Raw genomic sequence first — 18426 nt, forward strand, 5'->3', positions numbered from 1 at the left:
GGCACATGCAAAGGCCCTCAGGTGGGCTGTGCTGGGACCTTTTACAGAACACAGAACAGAACTCTTATTAGAGCAGAGAGAGCGAAAGGGAGAGAGTCCCAGGAGAAATGCACGTGGAGATAAATACCCAGGAAGTGATTTGCTTGCTCAAAGGTTCTCTCTTGGAAGTTCTGAGAGATTGTAATTTTGCTCTGCGGAGATGCCCCCAGCTTGCACCGTCCATCAGGTACCGCACTGGCAGAGGGGCCCGCTTTGATGGGCCTTCTCCAGCTACTGTGGATTCCACAGCTCAGGTCTGCTAGGGGCAGGGGATAGGTGTGGCCCAGGGCCTGGAGTTCTTGGTTCCCCGTAATGAGGCTTCCCAGGTGGTCTTCCTGCAGAGGTGCTGTCATCCCGAGTCTGTGGCTCCAATTAACTCATGTAGTTCTCACCACAGCCACGTGAGTGGGGACTGGGTGATCCCTCTCCCCCACCACCACCAGATGAGGACACTAGTGATATACTGAAGGTCACAGTGTTAAGTGGTAAAGTTGGGATGCGGACCCAGGAATCTTGGGGGCAGACCTTGTGTTCTGAGTCTGTACCCTAAATTCTTCCATGAGCAGCAATGCGGGGAGCCCCAGGCCCCTGTGCAAGGCCGGGTGCCCCCCGCCCCAGCCAGCCTAGAACTTGTTTGCCCCTAACCCGCAACACCAGACAACAGCAGATAGTATCTCACGGTTATGTGTTCCGGTATCGGGTGCCCAGAGCCCGCCCGTGTGCTTGGCACAGAGTAGGTGCTGGGTAAGCGGTGTGGTCTGTCTTTAAAAAAGAGAAAACTGGCCTAGATTTGCTGCCCACCTCCCAAACCTTAAGAGAAGGATCCATTTTTTACTTACAGATGGTCTTACCCTAAGACATAAAGGTGCGTCAGGGGTGTTTGAAACGGCACCAGGAGCGATCAGAAAGTTATTCCTTTGACGTCTGGTTCAATTTTATTTGAAATTCCAGGGGGGGAAGGAGCTGGGTTCTTATTCAAATGCAGTGGTGGAGGAGGGGCCGCAAATGATGTGGCAGGAACCCCAGGCAGGCTAGGGCTCCTCTGAATGACAATGAGCCCTGCCCCGGCCCGTCGCATCCAGGCAGGCCTAACGAGATTAGATTTTCATAAATTTCAGACAGTGCCAATTCCTAATTCCTCGGCGTACGGCCGGGAGGCCAGACAGGGCTGCCTGCACGGGCTGCTTGTTAACCAGGAAGCACGCTGGCTGCCCCGCCGCCCGGAGCAGACGCGATGGGGGCAGGCGGCGGGGGAGGGGGGAGAGCCGTCTGGTCTGGAGACCTCCCGTGGGCTGGCAGGAGTTGGGTGGACTCTGGCCCAGCTCTCCAGCCAAGGAAGGAGAAAAGAGCTCCAGCACCGGGCTGCCGCCCCGATTATTAACTGGGAACCCAGTGACAGTCGTGCCCACATCACTTGGTGAATTCTCCACCAGCCCCACTTACAGCTGGGAAGTGGCCGGACGGGTTTGAACCAAGGCTCCTGCGTTTGGTTCACGTTGTGGCTCCACCACCAAGAACAGGGGACCGTCAGCTTGGATGCAAAAGAACTGCATCTTTACCTTAACCAGCCCGAACAGGAACATGGACACCAAACCACAGGGCATCAGCAGCACCTGCGATGTGGTCGCCAGTGGAAACCACAGGCTGCCTATCGCATCGAAACCTGCCGGGTTATATTTAATGTGATAGTATCCCCGGGTCACACGTGTGATCCTGTATATTCTTCCTATGTCACAAGTCTGGTTGAGAGTTTGAGGACTATTTTGATACAGTTGGCTTCCTTTCAAAGCCTGACTTGAGTTTTTATTCAGTTTAATTTTATTTTAAAAATCTCATTCTAAGAGCGCGTCCTGGCTCCCCCAGGTGCCGGAGGAGGAAGCCTCGGAGTCAGGACTGTTCTCTGACTCTTGGTCTGACCGACGATGCTGCCCCTTGGGGGTTTGTGGGAATGAAGAGGGAAGGGCCTGTCCTGGGCGGGTGCTTGGCACTCAGGTAGCAGCAGAGGAGAACGCAGCTGTATCTTTATGCAGTTTCGTGGGAGGTGCCCAGAGCCGCCCTGAGTGCCTGGCACGAGGTCCTTCTAACCATCCTGTGACTCTCCTCCATGCTGGTGGGGAGGTGGTGGTTACTGCTGGCCACGATACTGGCTTCGAGGACACATGACAAGTGATGCTCCAGCAGTCCTGATCCGGCCTGGCGACCAGGCCCACTCCACACAAGTGCCTGGCTTGAACCCACACTGTTCCCGACATTCTGGGGCCATGGCACTCAGGACCGCTGGGTGTGGGGCATCAGCCTAACCTGGCCCTGAAAGTATGGGCTTGGGGGTCTGGGCTCTCTTGGGCTGTGTGGCCTCTGACCAGTCACCTCCCCTCTCCCAGCCTCAGTTTCCCCATCTGTAAAGTTGACGGCGGGGGTCATGTTAGCATCTCCTTCACAGAATGCTGGTGAGGGTTCAGTACGATGATGCCCGTAGGTATTCGGGCTGTGCCTGGCCTTGAGGGGGCTCTCGGCAATGCTGCCTCTCTCACTAGTGTCGCAGGGGCTGGGAGAGGATCAGAGATGCCCGTGCACACGTCTCGACGTGACTGCGTCTGTCTCTGGAGGAGAAGACAAAAGGAGGGTCAGGCCGCTCCAATGAGGCAGACGAACCTGTTAATTTGAAATTATTCACGAGGAAAGAAGACACTCAAATTAGAATGACCTTACTTTGCATGTGGAAGATGGGCTTGGCCACCCCCAAGAGCCTGCCGCATCCATCACCCACCCCAAGGGGGAGATTATGAAGAAAAATGGCAGGACCTCTCCCCCACCCCCACGCCCCCAACAGCGCGCGGACTTGACGCCCAGAACAGAATGAGGGAAATGTGATGTTTCCTCCCCAAAGGCTCCTGTCCTCGGCGCAGGTCCTTGGAGCAGAGACCAGTGCCCAGAAGTCCAGCCGCCACCCTGGGTGATCTTTCTGGACTGACCCTGGGGCAGAGGCCCGTGAGGCGTGCTCAGTGTTTCCAGGGCATCGGCCTGGGTGAGGGGTGCCTGTTGTCCCCAAAGGCATGTTGGGAATTGTGACAGGATCACGTGCTGTTTTCTGCCCCGTCCTGAGCTCTTGACATCTATTATTTCATCCCCCCGGGACCTCACAGGGGTGCATATGCCCAGGGTCACACAGCTAGTAGCTGGCAGATGCAGGAAGACAGGACTGGGCATCCTCAGAGGTATTCCCAGTGTGGGAAGGGGAAACTAACAGGTGCTTTGGGAACGCTGGGAGAATTTAGCAGAGTTTCCCCTTCTCGCTCCCTGAGGGACCGGCCCTGCCCTTTGATCTAGAGCAATTTCTCCCTATGCCTCGGTTTGCCCATCTGCAAAATGGCAGTGGTGATGGCTGGCACCTCACAGACTTGGGGGAGGCAGGCTCCAAGGAGGGCTGTGCGTGTGTCGTACACATTAGCATCCTGACTGTCGTCCCAGTGAGTAGTCGCCACGGCAACCGGGAGCTTGGGCTGTGGACCAGCCCGCCATCTCCTCTTGCTCTAGTCTCCCTTTGTCTGTGACCAGGCTTTGCTGTGAGTCCCATGGTCACAGGAGACTTGAGCTGAGTGGGGGGCAGTGGTTGGACCCAAGCTTTCCACCACCGTGCTGGGCACTTGGCCGCACGTCCAGCAGGATCGGTGTGGCTCCACATCTTGGGGGCTCCTCTCTTGGCTGGAACTCCCGAAGCTGCCCGTCCTGCAGGCTTTGGCCTGCTCGGTACTTTCAGAACTCTAGAATGTGTTGCCGACGTTAAGGCCCAGGCAGTTCTGGGGAGATGGGGAGGTGTGACCGCACTGGGCCAGCCTGCCTGGGGGCTGTCCTGTTTGGCCCGCTGGGCTTTCAACTAGCAGTGCCTGTCTAGAGTGCCCTGTGGACCTGGTGAGGAGGAGCTCCTGCTCGATTAGTGATGCCTGCTGTAGGAGCAGGATGGAGGAGTTGGGTACGAATGCTGAAACCCAGGCTGCCCACAGGGGCCAGGCAGATGCTGTCAAGCAGAATGGGGGCCCAGGTGGAGCTTGGGGCCAAGTGGACAGCACAGCCTGTGTAGTGAGGGTGGCTGCCTGCAGCTCCGTTCCTTTGAGTGGGGGCAGGGGACTGTGCATGCAAGTGTCCTCAGGTCCCCAGTTTGCCACCGTTCCCAGCAGGTCCTTTCCAATGCACTTCCCGGAGAGGTGGATTCCTGTCACCCGAGGCAGTGTCCCCCGGAAGGAGCACCCTGAGAGTGCAAGTTCACTGTGGTGCTCCGGCGGGACCAGAGTCCCCTCACCCCATGGCCAAGGTCAAACACCCAGCCCAGGGTGTTCTCTGCCTCATGGGTTGAGGTGAATCACCTGCCAACCGGGGGGGCCTCTCCTGCACCCCTCAGTGCCCCCCCCCAAGTCTGTGTCTGCACGGCCCGGAATACCCAGCTCGGTCCTGCTCGACCCTCTCTATTCAGGTTTACGGGTTTGGGCCGTCCTTGTTTTGCCGTGGCTGGAGTGCTGCAGAGCCCCCCACTATCCGTGGTCACCTTGAGGGAGTGCTCCCCGCGTGCCGGGCATGTCACCCTCGCACCACCTCCTCCTCCACACAGGGAAGTTGGGATGGATTCAGCGAGTCAGGGTCCCAGAGCCAGCCTGGGGGTCCCCTTGGGGACCTGCCGAGGGGTCTCGGGAGCCCGCAGGAGTCTCCCTCCTCCTCTGGCCAAGACCCCAGGCCTTTGGCTTCCAGAATAGAGCCTAGAAATGATTCGTGGTTTCTCTTTTTCTGAGCGTTTCCCCCTCTCTTCTCCCAGGTGGATGTGCACAAGGCTGTGGCCCAGGGACCAGGGTGGTCACATTGGCGCTTTCGGCACCCTTGGCTCCTTCCTGGGGGTGACGCTTCACTCTGGGCCCCGGCCCCCAGAAATCAGGTCCTCCTGCCCTTTTGGGGTCAGGAGAGCTGTGAGGTTTGTTCACACCCGCTCAGCCTGCTGGGGCCTCATCCACGGCTCCCCTACCAGCCCTGTTGCCTCGGCCGCTGGGCAACACCGGGAGGAGGACAGAGGTCTGGCCAGGGCCCTGCAGGCCGCCAGGGCCGGGGACAGAGACAGAGGCAGCGCACACCTCCCTTCCTGCAGGCCCGGGCGGGCAGGGCGCCTGGAGATGGCAGGGGGAGGGGCAGAGAGGTGCCCCCCCAGGTCCCCGGCGGGGTGAAGAGTGCACGGCCTGGGGGGAGCGGGTGCAGGCCTCTCTGAGGGGGGCCGTGGGTGTTGCACAAAGCCAGCCTCTGTGTCTCCTGAATGGGCAGCTTTATCCCGGGCCCTAGCGGACGGGCCCTGGACCAGCCCGTCTGGGGAGGCGAGAGGTGTGGCCACAGTGATCGGGGCTGATGCCAGAGACCTGGCCTTTGCCCAACCCAGGCCCTGCCGTCCTCCTGGCAGGAAAGCGAAGGAGCCCCTCAGAGGGTTTGAGGCTTGTCCGATTCCCCGCTAGGTGGGGCACGGCCTTCTGGGGCCCGGGAAGGTCTCACCAAAGTCCCTGGCTACGGTATCCTCCTTCCTGGGCCCCCCAAGGCGAGGGAGGGATGCAGCTCCACACAGGCCGGAGCCAGGGCCCAGGCTCCAGATCGAATTCCCGGGTGCAGAGGCGGCCGTCCAGTGCGTGGTCGAGCAGGGGGAGCCACCAACGCTGGGCCCTGGGGCTACACGAGTCTGTCACTAGGCCTGAACCTGGGTCCCCTCACCTGCAAGACGGGATGATACAAAGTACCCGTGTGTACGCTCAGCCCCGAACAGAGGTCCTCAGCCCCGGCACACTCTTTGTCGCGGGGTGCCCTGTGCCCTGTAGGATATTAAGCAGCACCCTGGCCCCGCCCTCTCGGTTCCAAGAGCGCCCCCAGTTGTGACAAGCCACTAGTGTCCCCAGACATTGCCACGTGTCCCCTGGGGGTTAGACTAACCCGACTCACTGATGGCCTCAGGCAGACATTGGCACAGCTGGGCAAAGGCTTGACGTGGTGGAGGAAGGTGGGCGTCCTGCAGAGCCCAGGGGGAGAGAAGGGGTGGCCGGGGCGCCGGAGAGGACGTGCGGGCGGGCTGCGTGTGGAGGAGCTTCCGCGGCTGTACCAGCAGGGACGCCCACCGGGATGCACCGATCTCCCGCGGGACACCGAGGCTGGCGGCAGGAGGGCTGGCCCTCGCCGGGTTTGGCAGGGCCCCGCTTGAGCGACCCACGAGCGACACGGCCCGCCGCGCTCCGCCCGCCTTCCAGTCCCCACCTGCGGCCCGCCCCCGCCCCCCAGCTTCCTTGCGTCTCCCCGGGGGGGAAGAAGAGCTGAGTCAGTGGCCCTGAGCTTGAACCTGTGGCCCTGGGGAGCCCTCCGCTAATTGCTTGTTAGCGGGGGAGGGGGGCCTTCCGGATCGTCCGTGGGCGGCCTCAGGCTGGGGGAGGCCGGCTGCGCCCCCTCTGCCGCCCTGTCCCTGCCCAGGTCCCCGGCATCTCGCCCGCCGCTGCTGGGGACTCTGCTGGCACCGGGCACGGCCAGCTGCCGCGCCGCCCGACACGGACCCGCTCGAGTCAGCAGAAACCACCCGACTCCGGCAGGATCAAAATAACCTCCTTCCTTTTCCAGCACTTGAGGGTTTTTCCGCCTTCTGGGGGAAAAACAAAACAAACCCGAAAAAAAGAAATGAGAGCTGCAGTGTTTGCAGCCGCCCGGAATGTGGTTTTTCTGAGGCCTCTTCCCGGCGGTGGCCGGCACACACTCTGTCCCGTGGAGGGTGGTGTGTCTTTGTGCGTCTCATGTGTGTGATAGATGTGTCTGTACGTGGGTGTGTTATCTGTGTTCGTTTGTGTTGGGGTGTGTGGGGGTGTGTAGGGGTGCTGGGGGTTTTGTGTATCAGGTGTGCATGTGTGTGGGGGGGTGTGGACGCTCAGATGCCCTGAGCCTCTGCCTGCACTGGGGCCCCGAGGTCTCACGTGTCCCCTTGGTCTTGCAGCGGAGCTGGAGTTCGTGGAGATCACCATCATCGTGGTGGTGGTGATGGTGATGGTGGTGGTGATCACGTGTCTGCTGAGCCATTACAAACTGTCCGCTCGCTCCTTCATTGGCCGGCACAGCCAGGGCAGGAGGAGGGAAGACGCCCTGTCCTCGGTGAGTGTCTGCCCTCCCTGAGCTTCCGGGGGGCTCGCGGACGCCCCTGATCAGGTGCCCACAGTGTCAGGGTCCAGTGCTCACGGAAACGGATGGCAGGGAGACAGTCTGGGGGGAGGGGGGAGGGGAAGGGCTTCTAGGTATAGGCAGTGACCCAGATGGCAGGGAGCCCGTGGACCAGTCCATGCGGTGGGGCTTTGGTCCCCAGATCCATCCACCCATCCATCCATTGGACAGACATCTACTGAGCACCCTCTGTGTGTCTAGAACCCTCCCAGGCACTGGGGGGAGATAGCTTCGAGCAGGTCGCAGGGGGTTGCCGCCTGATGGGCTGGATGTAGACAGACAGGAGTGCTGGTTGCTCCGAAGGAAGCTGAAAGGAGTCACTGGGAATCCCAGAGTGGCTGGTTTACCCAGGACAGTCGAGGTGAGCCCCTGAGGCCGAGCTCTGAAGGGAGAAACAAGGGTGGGGTGCAGAGCGGGTGAGTGCAGAAGGGTGAGAACGACAGAGGCGGCACGGTCCTTGCTGTCCCTACAAAACTGCAGTTTGATGTGTTACTAGAATTGTGTGCCCTGTTGGCCATTCTGGAAACCCAGGAGTCTCCCCACAAAACTCCACAAACTGGGGCAGATGGAGCAGCTCCCAGCGGTTTGGGACCTCGCCCTCCTCCGGACCCGAGCACCCACGTTCCCCTCATTCACCTGCACCTTCCGTGCCACCCCTGCCCGCCGCTGCGTGTTCCTCAGCAGATGGACCAGGGGGCGGTGCAGAGTCCAGCACTAAACAGTTTCCATCTCCACGCCTGTGAGGTGTAATCTAACCACCTGGACAGGAGTAGCTGTCTGAGGGACGGGCTGCAGATGACATGGAGAGGGGGGCCCGTGGGCGGCCCCGGGGCTGTGCAGGGAGCACATCTCTGAGCCCGTGTTCACCGGGCGCTGGGGGGAAGCGGCAGCGGGCATGGCCTCCCGGCTCTGGGGGACGCCTGGGGCCGGCGCTGGTGCCCAGAGTCTGGGACTGAGCTGAGTCAGGCTGGCAGGCCTGTCCCTAGCAAATTTGGGCATCTCCGCTTGCGTCGGGCCTCAGTATGTCACCAGGTTGCCAGGGCAAGGAGCATCCGCTCTGGTCCCTGTAACGGGAACACTGGGTGCCCCAAATCCGAGGCCCGGTGTGTCCGGAGGACACTTGGCAGCTTCCTGCAGGGCTTACCTGCGTGTTTATTTGCTGTCGCTGTTGGCTGAGTGACAGTGCCACCAGCTGCACTGCCACATCCATGCTCAGTAATCCCTCCCACATTTTACAGAGGAGAAACGGGGGCTCAGAGAGGTGGGAACATTTGCCTAGGGCCACACAGCTTCTAAGAGACAGCTTGAAGAGCCCATGACCCGTTTTGTCCCACCTCGGATGCTGGGGCAAGCTTTGGACAAATGAGAAGACATCAGCCTGGTAGCCGTGCTCCAGGGTGGGGCATCCTACCCCCTCTGAGCCTCAGTGTGTGCATCTGTAAAATGGGTGGAGCGAGGCTTTCTCCTTCTTACCCTGCATGGTCACAGGGAGGGTGAAGTTAGCGGAGGGAGCTGGGGAGATGGCAGAGGTTCCAGCGTGAAGGACCCTTGCCACCATAGGGGGCACAGCCCTGTGGGCAGCACTGGGACTTCATGCCCAGATGAAGGTCAGGATTCGGGCTCTGGTTCCTGAACATCTGAGGTTAAAAGAAAGTCCCCCCTGCCCCCCTGCCCCCAGCCGACTTCTACCAGCCACCTGCACGGGCCCCCGAGGGTGCCCAGCTGGGTAAACATGGAGGCTTGTTAGACCTGAAGTACGTGTGGCGGCTCCCCTGGGGCCCCTGCCAGACAGGGCGTGTCTGAGGAGTCTCGGGGGCCCATGACCTCCCAGAGAGACCCAAACGCAGCAGCCGCCCTCTGCTTGGGGCTGGGCCCGCCCCTGGCATGGCTGTCCTGCCGTGGCCCCTTTTCAGGGAGAACCTCTGGGAGTTCATTTCCTCATCTGTCAGAGGGTGGGGCTCAGGTGCAGGTAAAGCCCTGTGGCCCTGGGACCTCACTTCCCCGCCTAATGCTGCTCCCAGAGAAGCTAGAAAATACTGCAGGGGTTCAGACTGTGGCTCGGCGTCTGCAGCTGAAGGCAGGGCGGGAGTCATCCAGGTCTAGATAGACCAGGGCTGGGTGCCCACTCTGTGAATCAGGTTTCTGGTCTCATTCCCATGGTCTCTTCCGTGGCTGCAGTTGCCCTGCAGCAGCCTTCTGGGTGGTGTCACGGACCGTCTGGCCCTTTATGGAGCCAGTTTGCATACCCCTGATCTAGATGGGGAAGCCATGGGCAGCTGGACGAACTCTCCAAGGAAGCTTTTAGAAAGAGAAGGAGGTGTCGGGGAGTGGAGCGGGGGTGAGAGAAGGAGCTGCCAGGAACAGCCCTGTGGGCACTGGCACCTGGAAAGGCGTCAGGGCCATTCACTGAATTAGAGAACAAGGTGAGTTAAGACAAGGCCTGTGGGCAGGTGCAGTGCAGCCAGCTGGAGTGCGGGCTCCTCACAGCAGGGCCAGGCTGATACAGGAGCTGAGATGCTGTGGGAGCCTGGGGAGGGGCATCCGGCAGGTGGGAGGGTCCTGGAGGCCTCCCTGGAGGAGGAGGTGACCTCCAGGTGCACAAGTTAGGGGTAGTCAGGTGACAAGGATGGAAGTGATTCTGGGGTCTACGGCGGGGCCTCCCAAGCAGTGACTGGTATTTTCCTAAGCACTGTGGGTGGAGACTCCCCGGGCTAGGGCTCGACGGAGGGCTGGGGGGTGGGCAGTGGTGGGAAGACGTTGTGGGGACCTCGAACAGAGGGCCTCCTAGGGGGGTTTTAGGCAGGGGCCCGTCTGGGTCACATGTATCCAAGCTGACCTTGGCTGCTTGCACCCCTCCCCAGGACTCCCGACTTGAATGGGGAGCAGGTGGATGTCCCCCCATCTGCTTCCAGGTGCTCACATGGACTGTGCCAGGGGCGCGACTGGGGGCCACAGAGCCTGCCAGGGTCGGCTTGAGCCCGAATGATTCTGGAGGCGGTGGGTGAGGTTTGGATCCCAGCACTGCCCCCTACCAGCTGGACCAGCTCGGCTTAGCCACCCGACCTCAGCCTTGCAGGTTTTGTCAGAAGAGTTGAATTAGTGCTTTAAAGAGCGTAGCACAGTGCCTGGCACCAAGGCGTTCCTAATATCAGTAACAGAATGGCCCTTGATGACCATTTTAACAGTAATAGTGTATGTCTGCCCGCTGTATCCCCACGCCTGGAATAAACTAGACCCCAGTGAGTCTTTGTGGGGTTAAGTGCTTTCCTGATGGAACAGTTTTGAGAGACACAGAGCTCCCCTAGTGACCATGTAGGAAATTACAGCCCTCCAGGCAATTCCTCCCCAGACTGCTGGTGAGAATCACCTTACAAGGGAACCCTCAAGAAAACATGTCCCCCAAAAAACTCTGGGGTGATAGATATGTTCATTATCTTGATTGTGGTGATGGACTCCTGCTATATACCTATGCCAAAACAACCAAATTGTATGCTTTGAATATGTACAGTTGATTATATGTCAGTTACATCTCAATAAAATTATAAAATTAAAGGAAGGAAGGCATCCCTCCCCATAGGCCCGGGCCTATCCATGCCTATCACTGGAACAGAAGTGGTGCTGCATGATTGCATGATTAACTCTCCTGTATTTCTTCATCTATAAACTGGGCCCCCAATAACGGGGGCAAGACAGACTATAGCAAGTGCTAAGTAAATACACGGACAAGGTGATTACAGATACGACAGATGCTTTGAAGGAAATAAGCAGATGACGGGATGTTTAATGGGAGAAGGCCCTTTAGATAATGGTGCTAGAGAAAGCCTGCGGTGGGCACAGGAATTGAAAAGCGAGGAGCCAGCTGTGCAGTGGGGCAGCCAGTGCAAAGGCCCTGTGGTACACAGTTAGCACTTCCATGCACTAAATTGCGGGTCAGCGTGACAGGAGGGAGAGTGGTGGTGGCACCCAGCACTGTCCTAGGCTCACCGAGGGTCGCGTGCACCCCAGGGGCTTTGCATGTTCGCCTCCTTCAGTTCTTCGACAGATACTGCAGTTATGCACGTTTTCAGATGCAGTAACTTGACCGAGGTCGCACAGCAAGTACCTAGGCTTTCTTAGGAGCCGGTTCACCAGTTCATCTGGATGTGTTCTAAGGCCCACGGAAGCCTGCTGGAGGGTTTTGAGAAGGAGGGACCCACGAATCAGATGTATGTTTTGGAAAGTGTGAGTTCGGAGGATGCATTTTCGGGGGACAGCCTCGGGAGCCGGGAGATCAGCGACTAGGCGATTGTGTCATGTCCGAGAGAAACGTCCAGGCCCGGGCTGGGGTCACTGCAGTGGGGCTGAAGAGGGGGATGGGTGCAGCATCTCATGCCGAGTGGAGGCTCTCAGAGTCCACGCCAGGCCTCCCCTCTGCTCTCCCACCTCTGCCCGTCCCGCTGACCCTGTCCTCTTCCTCCCCATACAGGAAGGATGCCTCTGGCCCTCGGAGAGCACGGTGTCAGGCAGTGGAATCCCGGAGGTGAGACCCAGCGCCACTTCCCCTCCACCACTACCCTCCCCCCACCCGCCTGCCCCAGCAAGGCTGCTGTAGTGGACGCCGAAGGCCCCCTGCCCAGTATCTCCCCTAATCCAGACCGGAGGCACCTCCCCTGCTAGTAGAGTGGCTACAGGAGGCCCACACCTTCCCTTCTCTGAAGAATCCTCCTTGGTTGCTGGGATCGTCCCTACTGGGACATCATACGCTCCCCACCCCCAGGGAGCAGCCCTCAGTATCTGCGACACCGAAGGACAAAGGCTGCCCTCTTCCAACTGTGTGACGATGTTCACACACCAGGGCTCGCCAGTCATCAGGGGGCTGAACCCTGGGCTTGGCTCCTTCCCCCCGCCACCCGGCGGCCGTCTCTCCCTTTCCCCAGAGAGCAGAGTCACAAGGGCCCTGCCGCTGGGGGACCCTCACTCTGCTCTTCCCCTCCAGCCGCAGGTCTACGCCCCGCCCCGGCCCACCGACCGCCTGGCCGTGCCCGCCTTCGCCCAGCGGGACCGCTTCCACCGCTTCCAGCCCACCTACCCATACCTGCAGCACGAGATCGACCTGCCGCCCACCATCTCGCTGTCGGACGGGGAGGAGCCCCCGCCCTACCAGGGCCCCTGCACGCTCCAGCTGCGGGACCCCGAGCAGCAGCTGGAGCTGAACCGGGAGTCGGTGCGCGCGCCCCCAAACAGAACCATCTTCGACAGCGACCTGATGGACAGTGCCATGCTGGGCGGCCCCTGCCCTCCCAGCAGTAACTCGGGCATCAGCGCCACGTGCTACGGGGGCGGTGGGCGCATGGAGGGGCCGCCCCCCACCTACAGCGAGGTCATCGGCCACTACCCCGGGGCCTCCACCTTCCAGCACCAGCAGAGCAGCGGGCCGGCCTCCTTGCTGGAGGGGACCCGGCTGCACCCCGCACACATCGCCCCCCTGGAGAGCACAGCGGCCTGGAGCAAAGAGAAGGATAAACAGAAGGGACACCCCCTCTAGGAGTCCCGGGGGGCCAGGGCCGGGGCCGCAGTAGGTAAAACAGCAAAACACTCCGCACTTCTTGAAAGAAAAGAGAGAGGAGGATGGGGCGACACACAGGAAACTGCGACGCATGACCATCCTCTCCCCACCTCTCTGTGTATAAATATTTACATGTTCTGTCTGGTCTGAATGCACAAGCTAAGAAAGCTTGCAAAAAAAACCATGTTTCTTTGTTGAGCTGTGTCTTGAAGGCAAAAGAGGAAAAAAAAATTCTACACTAGTCTTTTCTGTTTCTAGTTGAGCTGCGTGCGTGAATGCTTACTTTCTTTTGTTTGTTTATGATGATTTCACTTAACTTTAAAGACATATTTGCACAAAACCTTTGTTTAAAGATCTGCAATATTATATAAATATAAATATATATAAAATAAGAGAAACTGTATGTGCGAGGGCAGGAGTATTTTTGTATTAGAAGAGGCCTATTACAAAAAAAAAAGTTGTTTTCTGAACTAGAAGAGAAAAAAAAATGGCCATTTTTGAGTGCCAACTCAGAAAGTGTGTTATTACCTTGTAAAGAAAAAAAACTACAAAGCAGGGGTTTAGAGTTATTTATATAAATGTTGAGCTTTTGCACTATTTTTTAATATAAATATGTCAGTGCTTGTTTGATGGAAACTTCTATCAACGTCTGTCGAGACTTTTAAGGGAGAAATGTTGGAATTTCACGGTGGACGTCAGGCAGAGGGTGGGCTCCATGCTGAGTCTGGAGAGAGGCTCCCAGAGGGGCTGATTTCCTGCAGAGTGGAAGCTTCTGTCTAGTGATAGGTTATTACCTCGTTATACATTCCCTCCCGAAGGAGACGCATTTTTTCCCCTCTGGGCCAGGACAGCCTTTGGATCGCAAAGAAAATAGGAAAGTTACTCGAGGCCCCAGGTTCCAGGAGGTGGGCTTTGCTCTTCCCAAAATGAAGATAAACTGTTACTGAAGGAATCTTAGTATTTTCTCCTCTTTTCTGAACCACGAAGGTCCCTGTAGGAAGGGGCTCGCTAAGGTGCTCCCTGCCCCCTGCCTGCCTTGCCAGGGCCACGCCAGAGGCGGTTAGGTGGCTCGTGCGTGCAGGATGCTTTGGTGATTCAGCTGGCTCCAGGCTCTACCGGCTGAGGTGGGTGCAGCCCACTGGCATATAGGAAAGGCCCAAAGGACTAGCAGTGTGACCTCATCCCTGTCTTTATGTATTGATTCTCACGTAACAGGCCCATAACCAGAAGACCAGAGATGAAAAAGTGACATGCCCAGGTTTCTCCCAGGACACTGCAAAAGGGTTAAAACAAGAAAGACAGTCAAACCAACGCGAACTCGAGCTTTAGGTTGTAGAAGCAGAATTCTTTCCCTTCTCCTCTCTTTCGCATTTCATTCCCTTCCCCGTGGAAACCATCGTTTTTGATGTGTTTATGTATCTGTGTTTTCATAAGCGTCTTCATCAGACACAACTCTTGTTTACCAGGGTTTTACTGAGTAGATGTCGGCGGGACCCCTTGCTGGTGGCGTGTGTGTGTGCAAGTAGAGAAGGCGGGGAGAGAGTGGAGTCGGAGTCCTCCCTCCCACCAAGGGTGGGCTAATACTCCATGGGGTGATGCCCTTAGCAGGAGAGCAGGCCACCCTGCCCCCTGCATCCCACGGAGGTGTCTTTTCATCTTCGGCAGAATGCCAACTAGCCGGTTAACATAAGAGAAAGGTATAAGAGGCAATAAGTATTGATTTTAAACAACTTTTTTATTACTTGAAAAAAACTCGAGAACAGTTTTGAAGTTCTGATCATTTGAACTCTATTTCTATACGTACCTTTTAAGACCATGGTGACCAATAGATGACCGAGGTGTCTGAGTGTCCGCTCACCAGCCTGGCAGGAAGTTCTGGTACCTTGACAATAAAACCTGCCTCTCCGTGGGGTCTTCAGCCTAACCTTTGCCTAACCTTTGCTTCTCTCTCAAAGATCCTTTGAAAAGGTCATTCATGCAGAGACATCCATAGAGTTTGTCCTGAAAGGTACAGGGACACATTTATAGATAAAGTTTAAAAAAAAAAAAAAAAAGTTCATTCCTTTATGTGAAGCGTCTCCCTAGTGCCTTACTGAGAAAGTGGTTGACCCCTTTTGTCCCCCGGCAGCGGCGTTCCTGGACAGCGCCCTGCTCACCCGGGCCCGGCCTTCCCGCTCGTGGTGGACAGAGGGCTACTGCTTCTTTAAAAACATCCCCATCGCCTCGTGCCGTGTCCCGCCCACCGCCCTCCACCCTGGATGTGCCTCCCTTGGGTCAGGCCACCCCTCCTGCCCCTCCAGCCTCTTGTCAGTACTCGTTTATCTCCCACCTGAGTCACAAACCTAGACGTGGACCTTGTTTGTGTGAGTAGCGTAGCAGCAGACGAAAGCCAGGCCGAAGTGTTCCCGGGGTCCTCGAACCAAACCTTGAGTCTCATTGCTGGGTGGTGCGGTCTGCCGTTGTCATATGAGCAGCGAGGTAGAAGAAGGAAGCAGGTGAGGGGGTTACTGACCTCAGCTGGCTTGAGGGCAGAGCACGCTCCCCACGCCCCCATTACGCCCCAGGGTGGCAGTCCAGGCCTCAAGGCCGCCGCATCGTCCCTGCGTTCCTTGCCTAGCGGATGACAGTTGCAGAAGTCCATGGTGGAGCAGCTCGTCAAGGCCAGGGCACCTCCCAGGAAAACCATGGGGTGTGTTTCTGCAAAGCTCTTGGTTTCTCTGCTGGACCCAGAGCCCTGAGGGTACACTCCTTCCTCTAGGTGTTGGCTGTCGTGTCCTTACCTTCGAAAAGCCTTTGAGCATCCCTCGGGAGGCCCCCTTTCTTCAGTAGAAAGTTGGTTGGTGGGGGCGGCCCTTGGCAGTGGCTGGTTGGAGGGGGACCAGGCTGGGCTCAGAGGAGGTGGCAGAGCTTGGCTTCCTCGAAGCCTCTCATTGTTCCCCTGCTTGTCCATCATCACATTTCCTCCGGAGGAAAACTCCTTCCCCTGCCAAGCCCAGGTCTACACAGGCGGACTTAGTAAAGTGCCCTAAGAGCCGTCCACGTCCCCGTGTTTTGGCCAGGAGCTGAGAGCGACACCTCCCCACGGCTAGCAAACACCGGGGCAGGGCGAGGACCGAACCATTCCCAGTCCTTGTCTGTCTGCTCTGTGAATTGTACTTTTCAGAGAATTTTCTTTTCGACATGCAACACCAAGCTTCCAGATCCATAAAACATCCTGATGACAAAGGAGAGAAAATGTTTCGTTTTGTTTGGTTTTCCGGAAACTGCGCTTCAAATTCTGCTGTACTATAGAGCTCAGAAGGACCTGCTGCGTTCTCGTTTGCCTGCCTGGTTCCATGGTGGTTGTGCTGATGGTGACGCTTTCACGTTGCTCCCTTGGCGTTGGAACCGCTCTCTTTCGCAGCCCTGTTTCCCAAGTTTTGTTCAAGTTACACGTATGTAAACTCTCCGTGGCACGCTGGGTGCGGCGCCCGCGTTGCTGCTGCATAAGACTCTGTATTTGGATGCCAATCCACAGGCCTGATGAAATCGCTTGTTGTGTATCAATAATCATTAGTGGCAATGATGACATTCTGAAAAGCTGCAATACTTATACAATAAATTTTACAATTCTTTGGAACGAGGCTCTTTCGCTTTCTTGGGCTGCATTGCTTTCCCCCTACCACCCCATCGCCCTCAGCACCAACACTTGGATGCCTTTAGTGGGAAGGAAGCAATCCCTCGGAGCTGCTGTGTGGCTTTGAGCAATTCCATCAACCTCTCTGTTTTAATTCAGGCAGCATTCAGGGAGCCCAGTGAAAACACTTGCACAGGCAGGGGGTGCATTGGGTGACATTGGGGTAAAAGAGTTTGCAAAATACTGCATACTTTTCCCCCCACTTGGGATATCATCCACCGTGGCATGATGAAAGCTCTGGTAAGGGCTGCAAGAAAGAAACTGTCTTAAATGGGGCTCTTCCAGAGACGTGGACTTGTGTGAAGGGATGTATCAAAGTTCTGCTCCCAGGGGAGACAGTGAAGGGAGCTGGGAAAAGGACAGAGGAGGAGAAGTGCGAGGGGGACTGTTTTAGGCCAAGTCCCAGCCTCAGGCTGATCCGCAGGGAGTCTGTGGGAAGCTCTGGGATGCAGATTGCACCCGGGAGAGGCAGGCTCTCAGATGTTCCTGGCTCTTCCTGCCTGAGAGTGGGGCAGAGAGGGGTTCCCCAGGCCCCAGGGTGTCCCTCTGAAAACATCCCCAGATGCCAGCCCTTAGCAGTGACCCACATGGAAGCAGGGAACGGGATCCCGAGGGTCTGGGTGGGACACTCACAGTGCCCGCTACAGAAATTCTTGTTTATTTCTCTAAATTGAACCATTTTTCATGTCTGGTCAAGGATTTTTTTTTTTTTTTTCAAATCAGCCAAAACAGAGCTGATGCCCAGGGATGAACACTGTTTGGCCTCATTCCTGGGTCTTGTAAGCTTCTGGACCACAGAGCCCTGTGATTGGGGCAGAACCCGACACACGTCTGCCTTACCTGCTCCCCTCTCTGGTGAAAAGGTTACAGAGAACTGGGGAGACACCAGAAGAGCTCATTGCTCTTGGCTGGTGAGAGCAGGGACCGTGGTGTTCTGCCCTGGCCTGGCTCCAGGACCTGAGTGCCTCTTACTGGCGGTCACTCCCCTTGCTGACCCTCAGTCACCTGGTCTGTAGAATGGGTTGACAGCAGTGCCTGTGAGGTGGTGTCTGATTCAATAATGCCAAAGGGTGCCTGGCAGACACAAATATTAGCCACTCTCATTAGTAATAGGCTCCCTGGGACAGTTTCCATATAATTGAATGTCCCTCGAAGATTCTGGATGAGTTTGCAGGTCCTGGGCTGAGCACACAGACTACACCACCTCCCCAGGTGGTGGGGTCAGTCGGAACAGAGCTTTTCCCCACTGGAGAGGGGAGTTGCAGTTCTCACCAAAAAGATGACACCCCTGCCCCACTTTGAGTTTAGCTCAAGCAGAAATCGCCATATGGGTCCAGAATAACAACTGACATCGCTACAGCTAATACTTATTGAGCATCTACTAGGTTCCAAGCACAATGCTAAATTCTGAATGAAGGTGGCATCTCCTTTCAGGAGGCCTCACTTTGCACTCACTCCCCCGACATTTTCTGAGCCTTGCTGAGGGATGCTGGCACCTCAGACCCAACCCTGACCTCAAAGAACTCATCTTCTGGTTCTAGAGACAGACTCGCAGCCTGGGACCACAGCCCAGTATGGTGAGAGCAAGGAGAGTGTGCTGTCAGGAGCTGGGAGAGGTTTGTGAAGGCTGGATTTGGAGCTCAAGGTTGTGAGGAAGGAAGGCGAGGACAGCAGAGACCGAACCAGGCGCTTGCGTGAGCAGAGGCCGCGAGGGCGCTCGGCAGGGCACCTGCGCAGCCTGGCAAAACCATGCCCTGGAGGGGAGGTTGAGCCCCTGGCTGGGGGGGAGTGGGGGCACGGAGAAGCCCAGCGCGGTTAGAAACACCAGGAAGATAATCATGTGACCAAGAGAAGGGCGTAAGTTTCCTTTAGAGCCGATCTGATGAGCAGGTATTTCACATCCTCTGTACGCCCGTGTCAGGGACACAGGATGACAGGAAAGACCCCGTCCTCCCTC

The 18426-nt window shown here is 57.3% G+C and overlaps 1 protein-coding gene across 2 annotated transcripts in view; it reads left to right on the forward strand.

The window, feature by feature from the left end:
- Positions 1-16412, forward strand: part of PMEPA1 (prostate transmembrane protein, androgen induced 1) — a 58922-nt gene extending 42510 nt beyond the window's left edge. For both annotated transcript variants that reach the window (XM_060120640.1, XM_060120639.1), the window contains exons 2-4: positions 7028-7182; positions 11714-11767; positions 12224-16412. In XM_060120640.1, coding sequence (XP_059976623.1) covers positions 7072-7182; positions 11714-11767; positions 12224-12772 — 714 coding nt within the window. In that variant the 5' untranslated portion in view covers positions 7028-7071 and the 3' untranslated portion in view covers positions 12773-16412. The remainder of the gene's footprint in view (positions 1-7027; positions 7183-11713; positions 11768-12223) is intronic.
- Positions 16413-18426: the final 2014 nt, after the last annotated feature.

This window comes from Mesoplodon densirostris, chromosome 16 (genome assembly GCF_025265405.1).
Source record: "Mesoplodon densirostris isolate mMesDen1 chromosome 16, mMesDen1 primary haplotype, whole genome shotgun sequence".
NCBI classification, from domain to species: Eukaryota; Metazoa; Chordata; class Mammalia; order Artiodactyla; family Ziphiidae; genus Mesoplodon; species Mesoplodon densirostris.